General features: G+C 41.3%; 1 protein-coding gene across 3 annotated transcripts in view; it reads left to right on the top strand.

Moving 5' to 3' along the window:
- The window catches only part of SLC15A5 (solute carrier family 15 member 5), a 61,714-nt gene extending 46,602 nt beyond the window's left edge, over positions 1 to 15,112 (top strand). Inside the window, exons 8-9 of one of the 3 annotated variants that reach the window (XM_067558965.1) lie at positions 13,000 to 13,108; positions 14,565 to 15,112. In XM_067558965.1, coding sequence (XP_067415066.1) covers positions 13,000 to 13,108; positions 14,565 to 14,712 — 257 coding nt within the window. In that variant the 3' untranslated portion in view covers positions 14,713 to 15,112. Of the gene's footprint in view, positions 1 to 2,313; positions 2,395 to 12,999; positions 13,109 to 14,564 lie in introns of those variants that run through there. The other 2 variants (XM_067558967.1, XM_067558966.1) reach the window with 2 other exon arrangements.
- Positions 15,113 to 16,533: the final 1,421 nt, after the last annotated feature.

Raw genomic sequence — 16,533 nt, 5'->3', positions numbered from 1 at the left:
AAAATTTTGTGACAAGATATTTTCACAGTATTTCCATCCCACTTAGAAAAGAGCTAATATTCCCAGAAAACTCATTTTCATGATATTTCCAAGCTAATTCTGTAGATTCAATCAACTGAAAATATTTATTGTAAATCTGATTCTGCCTACACTTCTGAATTGGTCATGGTAGGAATCTGGCAGGGAGTTCTTAAAAATATCTTTTTTTGTTGATGAACCTTTGTTAGATACAGTTTAGGATGTAGGAGTTCTATTTTATAATTACCTTTCAAACATCTTTGCTTAGAGCAAAGGGAGAGACCCTCCTTTGTTTATATGTCCAAAATAATTACCATGTTTCAAGTCATCAGTTTTACAGATTGCTTGATGTCCATAAATTTGAGCATTAACACGTATCAAGAAGTCACCCTTTGCTAACATGTTACTGTTGCTGGCTGTAGTACAAACTACAGCTGTAGCTAAAATAGCTGCCAATTTTCAGAGCAGCTCAGGGTTAAGTCTGTGTCTCCAATAGATTTTATCCTGGAGTACACTTCAGTTAAAAATATAGTGTAGCACTGAAAAAGTATGCATCAGAAAATATTAATCCATGCTTCCGAGATCTGGATGTACAAGTAGTTGATATCTTAATCTGTTTCACTTCTGTAATGAAATCTTATATTTGCTTAAGTTAACACATCAGCTAAATAGAATTTTATTTCAAGTCATGAGTTTCATCTGGAGATGGATAGGTATTAAAATGCTTGGCTCAACAAGTCACCTACAGGTATTGTCAGGCAGACAGGCCAACAGGCTTTATAGTTGAGGTTACAACTGGTCAAAATTTTTTCCAATTAGCAAATATCCTTTGGAAAAGCTGATTTCATGAAATCAGCACTTTGCTAGAAAATATCAACTTTGTCAGAATTTTCATTGATAAAATTATCAAAATGATTTGTTATGAAAAGGTTGAAATATTTTGTTTTGTTGAGGAAAAAATGTTTTATTTCAAGTATCATTTTGACGTTTGTTATAGTTAAATATAATATAATTTATATTACACTGTACAAGTCAAAATGCTTTAACTTGTCATGTCACAACATGATGACATTTTATGTTTTTTATTTTTGTTATACCAATTATAATAGGAAATTACTGATTTAAAAATATATAAAATGAACTAAAAGTCAAAATTGAAAGAAAATGGTTATATTTGTGGAACAAAACACTTTGACCCAAAACAAATGTTTTTTAGCAATTTTTGATTCACAAGTAATTTGCGATTTCAACATTTTGTTCCAATTCAGAACAAAAATATTTAGAATTGTCAGAATTGCCCATGGAAAGGAAATTCTGAGTTTCAACCAGCTGCTGTTGAGATTTTCAAATGCAGCTAGAGGAATTAACCATTCACCTCTTTCACTTTTATGGGAGATGTGTGGCTAAATCCCCTAGTCAACTTTGCAAAACCTCAGCCCACATCTTTATCTCCATTACTGCCTTCCTGTGAGTGAACACAGAACTGAAGACAGCTACTGAAAGTGACATTCCACTAAGAAGGACCATTTCAGAAGTGCTTCTGGTGGTCCAAACTCATATGGTTTGGTCTGGATAAGCCCCTCAAAAGACTGATTCTTATCCAAACCTTATGAGTCTGCAAACCTGTAATGCGATTCAAGTGAAATATTTTTCCTAAATGGTGTCCTGTTGTTCTTCCAGCGAGAACACTAAGGCCAGGTCTACACTTATCTGGAAATTCAAAGCAGTCGATGGGAGTTATGCAAGCTACTCTGTGTAGCTTGCATAACTCCCATCAACTTCGTAACTCCTCTTCTATGCGGTGTTTTCACTGCGCTGCGCTCGATGCAGAGCTACGCCATTTGGGATATGTCTTCACAGATGGTGGCAATTCACCACTGCCAGATAGATCTATCCAGATCGATTGAGCAGTCAGTGAAGACCCGCTCGATCAATCCGAAAGTCAACGCAATAAAACTACCCCCTCAAGTGGCGTAATGCTGCATAGATGGGAACACATTTCCCGTCTGCGCAGCAAAGTGAAGACGTTGCGTACAAGAGGAGTTACGAAGTCGACGGGAGTTACGCAAGCTATGCAGAGTAGCTTGTGTAACTCCCATCAACTGCTGCCAAATTTCCAGGTAAGAGTAGACCTGGCCTTGAGGGGGTGGTTTTAATGCATCAACTTCCAGATCGATTGAGCAGATCAATTGATCCGAATAGATCAATCTGACAGTGGCGAATTTGCCATTGTCAGTGAAGACATACCCTTAGATAATAACTCTTTTCATTTTCATGTGATTTATATATTTTTAGGCCTCAGAAGTTCCATTTAAAAATGAGTGGAGATTCCTCTGAGGTTCTTTTGCCTTGACCTTCACCAGAACCAGTTCACCTATTCCTAGTACCATTCCTAGAATGATACCGTGATTTGGGCATATGACTGTACAGTTTATTAATTCTATGTGAGATTATGAACCTTTTGTGTCTGTTTCAGGCTGCAAACACCATTTTGAATGTGCAGCTTTCTGTCTTCTGCATGGTCTCTTTACCTCTGTTGGGTTGAAATTCCAAATGGTGGTGGCAAAAGAATAACAGTAGAGGATAGTTGACTCTTAAGTACCCTATCATTGGAAATGTAATCACTCTAGACAAGACTTGTCCCTGCCCATAAAAACTGGTTTAGCAGTGGGGAGGTTGTAATGAAGTCACCTGGCAGGAGTCTGTGCTCATGTGGGGAGGCTGACAAGGGTGTCACCTGAAACAGGGGAACTGAAGGTTTTAGAAGGCCAGACACTATTCTGCTCAGTGGTCCTTTTTCTCCAGTCCATGAAGAAGAAGCAACCCAGCATGTAACACCTCATGAGATAGGGAACATCCTTCCTGCTGAAAATCAGTTGATTCCCCAAGGACTCACAAGGGAATGGTGAGCTTGACAGTAAGGCACATTGAGCTTTCAGATGTTTGTTGCATTGTATGTTCTGTACTCTCTTGTGCTTTACATGATTAAGTATAAAAGAGCATAAAGGTGTTAGACGATACGAAGTGTGAGTGTTGACTGTTTGACAACTACTGCATGCCAAGTAATAAACCAGAAGCTTCACATCTTTAGGGTGGAGTTTTGGGAAAGGACTGTGTTTAAGTACTAGGGAGTCTCAAAGGTCAGCAGTGGGCACAGAGGGTGACAGATGGACAGGGGTTCAAATTCTGAGAGGGGGGTGACAGATAGAAGGCCTGCATTCTGAGAGTTTGCCTAGGGAACCCCAAGTTTGGGGCAGTGGCTGGACTCTGTTCCAGCTGCAGGGGCTTTACACCTCTCAGGGGATCGAGAAGCTTGGGTTCCCCTCGCAAAAGTCCTAATGGGTGGCCATTCACTAACATCTATGACAAACACACAACCTTTAAATATAATGTAAATATTTCTGTATATCTATTACATAACCCTTTAAATGGGAGACTTTATGAATCCTGCAATACTTGCTACTTACTTCTGCCAACTTTTGATTCTGAACCATGAATCAACCTAGGCTTGTTTATAAATCTGCAGCCCTTTTGAGCTGAGTTTAAATTAGAATGAAACCAGCAGAGGTTTTCTTACCTTATTTCCAAAAGAATGCACGAATTCACTGCTGCTCCATCTATGTTTTGATGCCCTTTCTGGAAATGGTGCCAAACATAGTGCCCTTACCCAACTTGATCCATTACTTTTGCATGATTAAACTGTCTGTATTAGGCTATGTTACTCTCATTCTTGGTTATCTTCCTTGGTGCTTGTATTGTATTGCTACAGGTGACATGAGTAAAGTAGTCTTTGTTGCTTTAAAAATCTCCAGTAATGCTTGTTGTTGACCCCTGACCTGATTATGGAGGGTCTATAGTTTTGGGTAAAATATCATATATCTGCTAAGCATGCTTATAGAACTAATAATGGAAGTTATTGAAGCCATAATAGGAAGTGGGAGAACAAATAATTGTGATTAGCACACTTTTGTTATAGTCAGTGGCCTGTTTCATTGGTGTGAGGAATAATGCAAGCGTGTTGGTTCTAGTCAGACTAAGGCAGGTGTTTTTAGTTAAAATGATATAGGCCTGAGGATATACCCAGGTCACAATTTATGCCTTCTCATTCTGTGCAAGAAAACAGGTGACTGCATAATAAACAAATTAGGGACTTTTTGCAATATGGCGACTAGGCAGTTTGACTGCAGTTTTGTATAAGAATGATTAAAAATGATGTATGTAAGATATTAATATTAATGAGTAGAAAATTAATTAAGGAAGTCTGTAATGCCATATATGGATCATGGATAGGTATTGATCTTGTTGTGGTCATGAAATATGATCAAATATGGTTGTAGATTCAAATAGTTACATAAAGAAAGAGGTATAAAGATCCAGTCTAGTTCTTTAATTTTCAGGTTCATTGGGTACCTGAGACTTTGTAAACAGAATCAGGACCAACTCTAACTTACTTTTCCTTCCATCTTTGTTTCTAATGGTCTTGTGATGAGGTGTACTAGGCTCAGAGGCCCCCTGCTGGAGATCTTGCGGTCCAACCACACTCTGTCCCAGGAAAGAGCAGTAGAGGTGAGTCCTCCAGGCTGCCTAGAGTGGCTGCAGGAAAGGAGCCAATCAGAGAAGAGGCTGCAGGGAGCAGTCAGTCAGAGTCCAGCAGGCTCATATAAAAAAGCTGCTGGACAGGGTGGGTTCAGTTGCTGGCTGGAGATAGGGGAGCAAGGAAGGTGCTCCTGGCTAGCTGCAGGGATGCAAGCAGGACTTCAGCCTAGGGGTGCAGGTGAAAGTGCTGGGGCCGTGGAGAATTGGCCCAGGAACAGTAGCAGCAGCAACAGAGTAAAAAGGAATGCAGCAGGTGGCTGCTACTTGTAAGGTCCCTGGTTTGGGATCCAGAGTAGTGAGCAGGCCTGGGTCTCCCTCACCAGCCACTGGGAAAGTGGCTACGTAGGTTCAGGGAAGGGGCTGAAGACCCAGAAGAGGGTTGGACTTTGATACCCACCAGAAAGGGAGTGAACAGAATTGTAAAGAATGACTCAGCTGGAGAACTGGCATCAGTTGAGATTCACCAGAAGGCAAAAAGTCTCCAGGGAGGAAGCCCTGGGGAGCACTGCTGCATTCCAGATCAGGGACCATGGAAGAGCTAGCCCAGAAGAGGCTGAGTACTAAGCCCGGAAGGTACTACAGGAAGAGACCAACCGAGGGTACTGTGATAGGCTCTGTTGGACTTGTACCCTGGAAGGGGTTTGTCTTGTTCACATATAGACTGTGTGTGACTTGGCCAGAGGGCTGAGATGCCGAAGATCCATCCGAGGAGGGTGATAGCTGACGGCAGTCACCATGAGCAACGCAGAGCTGAAAGAGAGCAGACATACACACACAACTGATAGATGGCACCCAGGAGAGGCTAGTGGACGCTGTCACAGGTCTCCACAGTGTAAGACTGTAAGTGTGAACAGTGCAGGAAATGGCTTGACTGTACTTATTCACCTCAAAGGCAACACTTGAGAATGACATGAGAGGCCAGTACCAATTAGCCAATACTGACGTCAGCGACACCCCAATCCCTCAAAAGTAGTTCCATATTAAAGGGTGCTAAAAAAATAATCAATATGTAAACAGCTCATGATGCAGGAGGAGGGCAAACCAATTTGAATGGGTTGCTTTTAAACCAACTGAACCTGAATTAGGTTCTGAAGTCCAGACCTTGTTCTGTCGCACGGAAGCAGGATGACACTTGAATGTGCTGTTGTAGGACTAAATTCGGCAAGGTGTGTTGTGTGTTATGTTATGCTACCAACACTTCTGCATTTTCCCATGATTCAGGTTTACTGTAACAAGAGCCTAAACTATTTTGTGTTCTCCCACTCTTAGTTCAGTGGTACCACACTCTTCTGAAGCAGTTCAAAACATACTGAATTAGATTGAGTGAAAGGATAAAATTTGTGATTACGCTGCTGAGCATGGAATGCATTGATTAAACTACTTAAACCTTTTTGGATCATGCTCCATATCGTTAGCTTAGGGTATTTTTTATTGGCACAGTTGATCAGCTATCAGTCACACAGAGTCTAGGCTGCATTAATCACATTTTAAATCCTCTAAGGAGGATGGTGTGAATATGATAAAATAAGACTTCTTGAAATCTGACGAGTGCAAACAGATGATGGGTGACAGTGATATTTTCAGTACAAGCTGGGAAACTGATCTCTTTTGGATCTTTTACCTCTCCTGACATTTTAATGGAAGAGATGCAAAACGAAACCTGTCCTTCTTTGTTAATCATTTCAGAATGAATGTATCTAAAAGTAGTAATGCAAATATGTGAAGGGGGGAGGGTCAGAGGAGAGGAAATTAGCCCAAATTGCCTCTTTCTGTTAAGATCTGTGGTACCAGTATTCTCACTTATGAGTTCTAACTTACCTGTGTGATTAACACCAAAATATGATACTGCCAAAAGACGTTTTACAGTCCAGATGGCAGTATCCACTGATGCCTGTTTCACCAATAAGGATTGGAGACAGCATGTACTAAGGCTTAGACTTGGGAGTGATAAGCATTAACTATATCCCATCACTCGATGGATTGATTGAGAGATATGTGAAGCTCTTGAAAGATTTGAATTTCAATGGTTTTTTTTACTCCAGGTCTCAGTAGTGGGTTAGATGTAAGTATCTGGGATTCATTCAGGATCGATTGGTCTGTGGGATGTATTCACTGTGCTTTGTGTTCTATATTTGCCCTTTAACGATGTGTTTATGGCATTATCTAGCTATATGACAGTAAACAAACTGCACTAACCATCCAGCTTGGGGCTCTGCTACGCCTGCAAGATGCAACCCTGCACTGGAGGGGGTGTAGCTACCAATGAGAGTTCCAGGGACAGCCCTGAAGGTGCAGCATCCATTCTTCTCTGTGCCCAGTTGGAGTTGCTAGCTTGTGTGGACAAATGGTGGTTCTATGGCCTTGCCTTTCCCTATCTGCTTTGGAGAGGCTACTGCAGAGGAATGCAAGAACCATGTTATGCCAGGCTTTGCATGAGGCACAAAGGGCATGAGGCTGCTTTTGCCCTCCTGCCCAACTCAACCCCCTACCTCTTTCTCTGTATACATGTGCAAGGCCAGGCACCATCTCTCTTAGGGTATGTCTACATTATAGCTGGGAGGTGAGCCTCCTAGCCTGGGCAAACAGACATTTGCTAATGCGGCTCAATCAAGACTGCTAAAAATAGCTGTGTGGACATTTCAGCACAGGCTCTAAAGCCCGCTCAAGCTACAGCCTGAGTCAGAATGTCCATGTTGCTATTATTAGCGTGCTAGAGAGAGCCCAACTAAGTCTGTGAGGCTCACTCACAGCTGCAGTGTAGACATACCCTTAGTGCTTTATATTGCCACCCATCACTATAGTGGATATGAGCATCTTCCATATAAAACAGATTGCAATAGCAAACTCCCTGGTGGACTTCATGAAGGCATTTTGGAGATGTTCCATTCTACACCACATTGACAGAGGGTAGTAGGGCCTGGAAGAAAAGTTCAGATTGCTGCCATGCTCTGTCTCCTAACCCACACCCAATCAGCCAGGGAACATGCACACAATTCATTGGCACCCAAAACGAAAAGGATCTCAATCTATCCGTGGTTAGAAGTAGCTGATTCCATTTCATCACATGAATCAACAAGGGGAATTTTCATGTTGGAATAAATTTGGAAATAAGGAAACTGTTGTGCGAGTTTAATTCCCAGTTTAATTCCCACAATAAACTATCCACACACTTGGCACTTTTGTTGGCAATCTCAGCAGAAAAGCCAAGGAGTTGAGCAGGGTGTGGAGATCCCGCCAACTAAAAGCATAAGTACTATAAGTCAGTGTCTAAGACACCAGCTCCCGGAGTTCTGTGATGACAACAGACTGCCAGCTTCCATTTAGAACAACAAACAATCCAAACAAGTTTCTGTGTCTCATGGTTTGGAAGAAAATCTTGAAAACACAAACAAACTTTAATTCATGCATGGAGTCTTCAGACAGCCCAAGTCAATAGCTCCTAGTAGGGTGAGCTGCCCCATGTATCTCAATGGAATTTTAACGCCAAGCCCCGCTTGTTGGGGCCACTCCAGCAGATGACTCCGTGTGGGAGCAGGATTGAGCTCAGTAGATTTCCTCTCCTCCTCTCCCCCCACAATGGAACATTTCAACTTTTCATTTAAAAGAAAATCAAAGTCAAAACTTTCTGTGGAAATGTTTTAAATAAAAACCCCAATTTTCAATTGAAAACTAGTTTTGACTGAAAATTTTGGACCATTCCTAAGTGCAGCAGGCCTGGACACCCCCCCCCCCCCCCATGCACATACATGCTGGCTATTGGGTAAGCATTTGAAGGATGCCCTGCACTGCTGCCACTCCTGCCTCTCTGGAGGAGGATCTCTGCTATTCCTGGGGGAAGAATGGACCCTGCTGCCCATAGTAGGAGTGCAGTTGGGGGCATGACGCAGGGGCAGAGCTGTGCGAGATGGAACTTTGTCACGGTGTGCTTTTGTCTTGTAAGATAGAGGTGTGCCCTGAAGACAGAACAACTTTCTCACCCCAAAACTAGCCCTTCTGAATCAGGGAAGGGCTAGCATTGTTGCTGCTATCCTTGTCAATTTTCTATCACACTATTGTCTAAAAACCCCACTTCCAATCTGGGCCCCATTGCCTTAGGTACTGTCCAAACACAAGGCAGAGAAAGAATGTGATGGAAAACAGACCCAGAGAGAAGTGACTTATTGAAGATCACACAGGAGGTCAATGGCACACTGCAGAGAACCCAGGTCTCCTGATTCCCAGTCCAGTGTCCTGTCCACTGGATCATGCTGCTTATCATTGTGCTTTTGTTGGAAATGGAAGTCCTCTATTCATCTCCAACACTATTAATTTGGTGCCCTTCGCCAGCACTGAAAAACAGAGTCTCAGGGATCCAGTTTTAGGTCTGTTCTCTAGGAAGCCACAAACTCCGCAGAGCATAGGAGTGGAACTAAATTCATTTTTCTTATAATTCAGTGGTATTTTAATGACATCTTTTCCATTTGGATTCCCTTGTAAACTCAGTTCCATTACAAAGCTCCTGCTGCTCACATAGTTAGACCAGTAGATGTAAATAATCCAACAGACAGTGTGAACTCTGCTTTGACAAGCTGTACTACAGAACCCCATGCTTGCTTTTCCTTTCATCGGATACACACTCTCTCTCTCCTTCGTCTGTCAGCCACTGGGGGATGTAAAATGAAAAACTGCCTGATTGTGAATTATGACAGTAAAAGTTTATAAGCTACTAAAATGAAGTTATGGTACCTGGGAGCTCAGTCAACTGACAATGTTAAATGATACGTTTTAAAACTAGTTCTGAGATAATACCACAAAGGGAGCCCACATGCAGAGGTGAGGTAGGGCTGTTCTCCAACAGGCAGAGAGGCATCACTATACAGAACAAAGTCTGGAGGAGGATGCGGGAAAACAACTGTACTGATTACAGATGATCCTTATTGACCTAGAGAGATCTAAAGGGGACTGCTTATGTGAAGGGAAAGAAATGTTTACAACCTTGAGGCATGGATGAAAATGTATGAGGATGAAAGAGGAAAGCAGAGATCCTTTTTTCATTCCTTTGACTGGCTACTCTCTCAAACTGGAGTTGTTTCCTTCTCCTCCTCACTCTAATTAGGTTAAGTAGCTCTTGCAAACTGAGCTAAGAATGCCAACAGACAGCTTTGGTCAATTAAGGCTATTAGTTTCCAATGCAAAAGGAAAAGTTATTTTTCCCCTTCCTCTTTTAGCAAAGCCTGGTGGGAAAAGCTGCTTTCTAAAGCTAGAGGACTTCACATTGGAAATGGGGGAGTGAAGGAAGCTGTTGTTTTTCTTGGTGATAAGCAGGCTGTGTTCCCAATTAAAATGAGGACTTGATTGATATTGCCTTGTAGAGTTTTGCTCTGATGTTTTAGCTCCTCTGTCACACTTTGGTTTCCATTATGTTTTCTGTGTTTAACCATATTTGATCATTCTTCAAGATCTCAACTTCTGGAAATCCAGCCTAACTAATAACCAACCTTTCTTCTGTGAACTCTAATCTCTACAGTTACCAAGTACCTTAGAAAATATGCTTCAGCACTTGTGATGTGCGCAACATATCTGAAGGGCAGGGGAGAACTTTTAAAGTAATACAGTTATGATCCAAAACAAGAACTTGCCATTGACCTCTTCTGGATGGAATTTGAATTGCTGATCTGTGTCATAGGCTCTATACTACCAAAAGATCAAGTGGTAGGGAGTCTGTGTTTTTAGAGTGTTTACAAATAGCTGTGGTGTGCAGCAGAAAGAAGACTAGAAAGTCTTAGCTGCAGATCTATGGCCAGTATGTTAAGCAACATAAAGCCAAAGCGTCCTCTTTTTTTCAATGACTGGTGGATGGTGATGCTGGAAGGCCTGAAGACTAAAGTGCTGAATGTCTTTACCTTCTCAGATACGCATTTCCCATTCACAGAAAATTTTGAAAAATGTGGTTTTTTCCAAATGGTGGTAGGGAAAGAAACCGGGACTTGTTGGACAAGAAGACTGGATCTGGGTGATGTGTTGGGGGGACTGCAACTGGTTGGGTAAGCAGACTGGGATTGGGAGGCAGTAGGTGAGAGGCAAACTGAGATTGCATAAGGAGCTGCAGGAAGACTTGGACTGGCTGGCCAGGAGACCAGGACTAGGAACTAGTGTGGAGGGAAAGAAGGGGGGCGGGGCAGTGCATCTGACAAGGAATTGGTGTTGTGGGGAGAACTGGGGCTTGCTGGACAATGAGCAGGGGATGGGAGACACTGAGATTGAATGAGGAATTCAGGGAGGGAGACTGAAACTGGGAGCCAATGAGAACAGGGAATGTGAGCAAGGCGGGATGAATGGAGGCCAGGGTGAGGGAAGAGACCGATCAGATGAGGAGCTGGGAATGGGGAGAGTGGTTCTGAGAATGACTGGACAAAGAGACTGGAGTGGAGTTGGGGCTAGACTGGGACGAGAAGTTCAGAGAGGTGAGACCAGCATTCATGAGGCAAGGAAAGTGCGGTTGGAATGAGAAGCCTGAGGAGTAGAAAGTGGGTAGGCAAAGGAATGGGACTGGACTGAAGAGCCAGGGTGAAGAAGAGTCAGGATAGGACAGGAAAAGATCGGAAGGACGGGGCAGAAGGGATCAAGGTTGGGAAAATAAGCAGAAGAGTCCTTGCTTACTAGAGCATGCTGCCTTCTAGAGCTTGGAATGGAACCTAAGATTCCCAAGTCTCACCATTCCTCTGTTGTCAGCAAACATCTGTGAAAACTACTGGCGAAATGTCTTTCATCCCCCTCTAGTGCTGCTCCACAGAGAGGAAAACAACCTACTACTGCTATCAATTACTCAGTTAATTAGCTCAAGTGGTCTGTGTGGTAGACTTACAGGTTCCAACTGTTCTGATGAAAAATGGAGGTATCACTATGATGCCACATGAAGGAACTTTTGTCTTTTAAGCTTTGCTTTTTTAAAAACCTAGGAAATTATACACACACAAGAAGAATAAAAGAACGTTATTAAACTTGCAAAATCAAGCACTCAGGTTAGGAAATGCCAAAATTAAGTTGCCTGTGCAACCTTCATTCAGTCCCCTTGTGTGTGTTCACTGTGATATGTTCTTTAATGACATGATCACATACTACTTTTCCACAGGTCCCCTGACTCTTTCAGTGCACAGGCTGGCCTGCTCAGGGACTGAATGAAGGCTGTGTAGTAAGACCCCTGTTTTATTCTTTGCAAATATTAGATGTATGGTGAATAAGACAGGATTGCAGGAACAGAAAGGATGATCGCATGTTGAATACTGCCCTGGCCAGCTGGAGCTATCCCTGCCTCTATCAGAGTGTTTTCCTATGTGATGCTGGGCAAGTCACTGAAACAAAACCTTTCACATGTGTCCAGTAATTGTGTGTCTCATTTTGCTGGGTGACTGACTTGAGGAGCTGAGGAGCACTCACAGCTGCAACTGCAGTCAGTGGGCTCTGTGCTTTGAACATACCAAGTGCTACATAATGCTATGTACTCTGAAGAATCAAGTCCTCGTAATCTCAAATTGGGCACCCAACGTGAGTGGAAACTTCTGACCTTCATTTCTCTGTGCCTCAGCTCCTCATCTGTAAAATGATAATACTACCAACCACCTCATCTCAGAGGGGTGTTGTAAAACTAAATTAATGTTTGTGAGGCACTTGGATCTTATCGTGATGAGTGCCATAGAAAAGCCCAGGAGGAAATTAATATTTCTACCTCGAGCAAAATTTAATAGCGGGCAATAAATAAGGCCAGGGGCCACATATTGCTCAATGAGGAAAAAACAAAATGAGGAAAAACAAAGTGAGCACCATTCATTCCGGGCACTCAGTGAGGCTGCTCTTCTATGGAAAAAATAGTATGTGAACATGTAATTAAATATTGCATCATAATGCATATATATAAGGGGTTTAATTAAGGTTGTATGGGCAGTCTCAATTCTGCATTTCCCAACTTTAGAATACTTGCCTTTGCAACCTTAATAACATTCTTTTAATGTCATTTTGTGTGTGTGTGTGTGTGTGTGTGTGTGAGATACAAGCATATAGAAAATCATTAGAGAGAAAGGATAGTCCAATGGTCAGCATGCTAGCTGGAGATCCAGGTTCAATTCTCTGTTCCACCACAGATTCCTCTGTGATCGTGGATATGTAATTTGGTTTCTCTATGCCTAAGTTACCCATCTGTAAAATGGGTATAATTGATACATTAAAGACTTTGAGGTGCTCAAATATTGAGGTAATGGGGCTATGTAAATATCTATGATAGAATTCAAAGCACCCATCACAGTCGGATCTGGGTGATCTTATACAAGCTTTTATTTCAATAAGTTATAGATGACCAACATCTTAGCCAGTTGAATAAACTAACACTGCTTCAAATGTCTGCTTCAATAGGCAATTGGTTCCCAAACTCCCTAAATGAGGCTAACTTGGAGAGATTCTTCTTCCTCTTAGCTTCATTGATGGTGGTGAACACGTTGGGGTTCTGGACCATTTCACATAGGTAAGTACTGGAAAATGAGGATCTGACACTTCACTAGTGTGTGTAGGATTTCTCATTACAATTACAAGTAAATGTTATACCAAAGCAGAGCTGACTGAGCAGCCTAGTGGTAGTTCATTGGATTACCATGCAAGGGGTCATAGTTCAGAATGTTCTCTTTCTCCCTTGGAGAGATGGTGCTTGAAGTTACTTTGAGGGTGATAAAATTTAAAACGAAAGATACATCTTTTCTCCTAATTATTCAAGGCAATTTAACAATCTAAAATTCTGTGACGAACGCAAACGCTAAAGATGGAGGGAATTGTTTAGGGCTGCGTAAGTATAATGGCATGGAACTGAGCAAAGGAATGCTTACAGAATGTTTCCTGCTTCTCAGCTGGTTACTAATGTCAGACTCTCTGGTGGAGATGGTGGAATGACTGAAGTCATTCAAATGCAGGAAGCAATTCTGCATTGCCAGTAGGGCATATTTTATATAATCTGGGGGTTCCCAAACTGTGGCAAGTAAGTCCACCAATAATGTTTGCAAAGATGTCTGGAGACATGATGCTGGTTCTAGCTCCTTGTTCCCAGCTGATAAAGCACATTAAAATCCAAAAATACACTAAATACTTACCTAATATTTTCCCTGTAATCAACAGTTGCCATAGGGATGCTATTCAGTCACCAACAGAAGGACAGGCAGCCCACACCATTGCAAATGGGAGGGAAGGGGTCCAACAGATAAACTCTCTATTAAAATGTGATTCACACTATGAAAAATATGGAGAACCCTTGATTTAAGCTAATTGGGCTTTACTAACTCTAATTTCTATGATTCTGCTGCTGGGAGGCTGCTGCTGATTCTGCAGTGAATACCTCTGAGGGAAATGTGCCTCTAGTGACAGGGTCTGATTCAAAATCTGACTTGTTTTATTACAGATTTTCCTAACTTTGCAACACCAAGAACCACAGTGGCATCTTGCCAACCACAGAAATGCCATACCTAATCCAAACCTGAAATTATACCAGGAGGCAGCAATGGCTAGTTGCTAATCTGGGGGTCTTTGACTCAGATCCTAGCAATGGATAAATCAATTTCTCCTCCATGTACCTCAGTTTCCCCCATATAAAATGGAATATAATTATCCCCAATTTCAATGAAGTGCTGAGAAACACACTGCTGAAAAATACAAGTGTGATGTAATCATAGAGTACTTTTCCTAAATTAATTTATTTCATACCTCTTCCTTGAAATTATCAAGACTATATACTACTACCTAGTTTCTCTACAGCACTTTTCATCAGTAGTGCTCAAAGTGCTTTACAAATGGGGTTGGTACCATTAGCCCCATTTTACAGATGGGGGAAACTGAGGCCCAGTGAGGGAAGTGACTAGCCCAAGTTCACACAGCAAATCCGCAGCAGAGCAAATCCTTAAAAGGAGGGTCATTTTGCTTTATTTTTTTATTTGCAGATACAGCAATCTGAATCAAGAAAATGGCCAAAGGTTCAGAGGAAGCATTCTTGAAGAGAAACTTCTACAGCATAAAAAGTCTCCCAAGTTTTATGACAGTGTCCTAGAACGTTCTTCCACTTTGTCTCCTATGGAGACAGCCCTATAAAATTTTATCCTTAATTGACAGACCTGGCATCAGAGTACAGTCTACCTGCTTTGTTGCATCAGTCATCTGGCATACTTTAATGAAACTGCCTACATATTTACAAATGGCCTTAGCAATCATACTGATCTGTTGTTGGGTTTTTGTTGGGTTTTTTTTTTTTACCAAATTCCACAAACAATTACGAACTTAGGGCCTATCCCTGTAGCTGCTCCAGCAGCATAATTCCCATTGCTGTCAGTGAGTACTCCCCAAGCAGAATTGCTGCAGAGCAGAGCCTTTTAAATAGTACAGGAAAATGTAGAACGTGTTAATGTATGTATTTAATTATGGCTTAAATGGAATAAAGTCGTTTAGAAATTTGTTTAATAAATAATTGTGTGACACATTTATATAGAAATAATTGTAATAAATCTTGTTTGGAGGAGTGTTGCCTACTAGATAGAGTGGCGGACTCAGACTCAGGAGATTTGTGATCTATTCCCAGCTCTGCCAGTGACCGACTGGATGATTTTGAGCAAGTCGCTTCACTTCTCTGGGCCTCGATTTCTCCCTCTGTAAAATGGGGATAACGTTGCCCTGCAGGGTGTTTGTTGCTGTGTAGACATACCGATAGTGGTTTGGAGGGAAGAGTACTGCCTTCTGAAAAAATGACCAGTTCTTTTGCAATCCAAGTTCTGGTCAGATCTGTCACTGTTACACTTGTGGGATCTGATTTAATCCCTCAGCAAATCTACAGGGTTGTCAACTCTCAAGACTTTTTATTATTATTTCTATTTCAGTAGAGCCTAGGAGCTACAGCAGGACCTCACCGCACTTGGGAAAAAGAACAAAAAGACAGTCCCTGCCCCAAAGAGCTTATTGCAAATGTCACCATATTTGGTGTTTTTCCTAAGGTCCCAGCTGCTGGAATTGTTATCTGAGATTTTCAGAGAATTTTTTTTTAAAAGTACGTTTCTAGCCTTCGTGATTGCAGAAAGAGCTTGAAAAATTAAAATATGCTGAGGTCTAATAAAGAGAATCCAAAGTATATTTTTCTAAATCTCATGATGTTTGGGGCCTGACTCATAATTTTTAAAGGTTGAGGTTGGTAATACCAAACCAACATAATTTGGATGGTAGGAAAACTGCAGTCTGCCTTCATTCTTGGAGTCGTCGTATATCTCAAGGGAAACTGGACCCTGAAAGTCTCTGGTGTTTGACACCAGATTTCTCTGTGCAAAATGAAACCATTGTCTTGGAAAACAACTTTCAAAAATAGAAGACTGCCTTTAATTCAATGCAATCTAGTTCTTGGATACTACAGTTTTTGAGTTACTCAAATTCCAGGAATTCCAGGTGGGTGAAATTTTTCAGACAAATAGTTTATTCGTCAGAAGATGCAGTTTTGGATGAACTGAAACTAGTTGCCAATTTGGGTGAAATTCAGCTAATAACTTTTGTGAAAAAGAAAAGGAGAATTTTTTCAAAAAGTTTCTGACTTTTTCTTTTGAAACATCATTTCATTTAAAAATGTAGCTAGATTTAATTTTTAAAAAAGGATTAAAAACACCCAACAATTGAATTAAATAGGTAATTTTGAGTCAAGTGAAATATTTAATTTGACCCAAAACTAATATTTTTCCTGATTTGTTTTTAATCTGCTCAACTCTACCTAGAAAGATTATAATATCCAAATACTTTCATTGTGTGATTACTGTATTAAATGGACTTTTCTGATGTTGTAATGGAAGAAAAATAAATTGACATGGCCTTGTAATTAGAACTGATTGAATAACTGATTTTCTTGGTTTGGCCTGCAAGCTGAAAAGTCTGGGGAAATAA

This window comes from Emydura macquarii, unplaced genomic scaffold (genome assembly GCF_026122565.2).
Source record: "Emydura macquarii macquarii isolate MOO-44397 ecotype Brisbane River unplaced genomic scaffold, CSIRO-AGI_Emac_v2 contig_2205, whole genome shotgun sequence".
Classification (NCBI taxonomy): domain Eukaryota; kingdom Metazoa; phylum Chordata; order Testudines; family Chelidae; genus Emydura; species Emydura macquarii.
The sequence above is the reverse complement of the archived record's forward strand: the minus strand, read 5'-3'. Positions and strand labels throughout refer to the sequence as shown.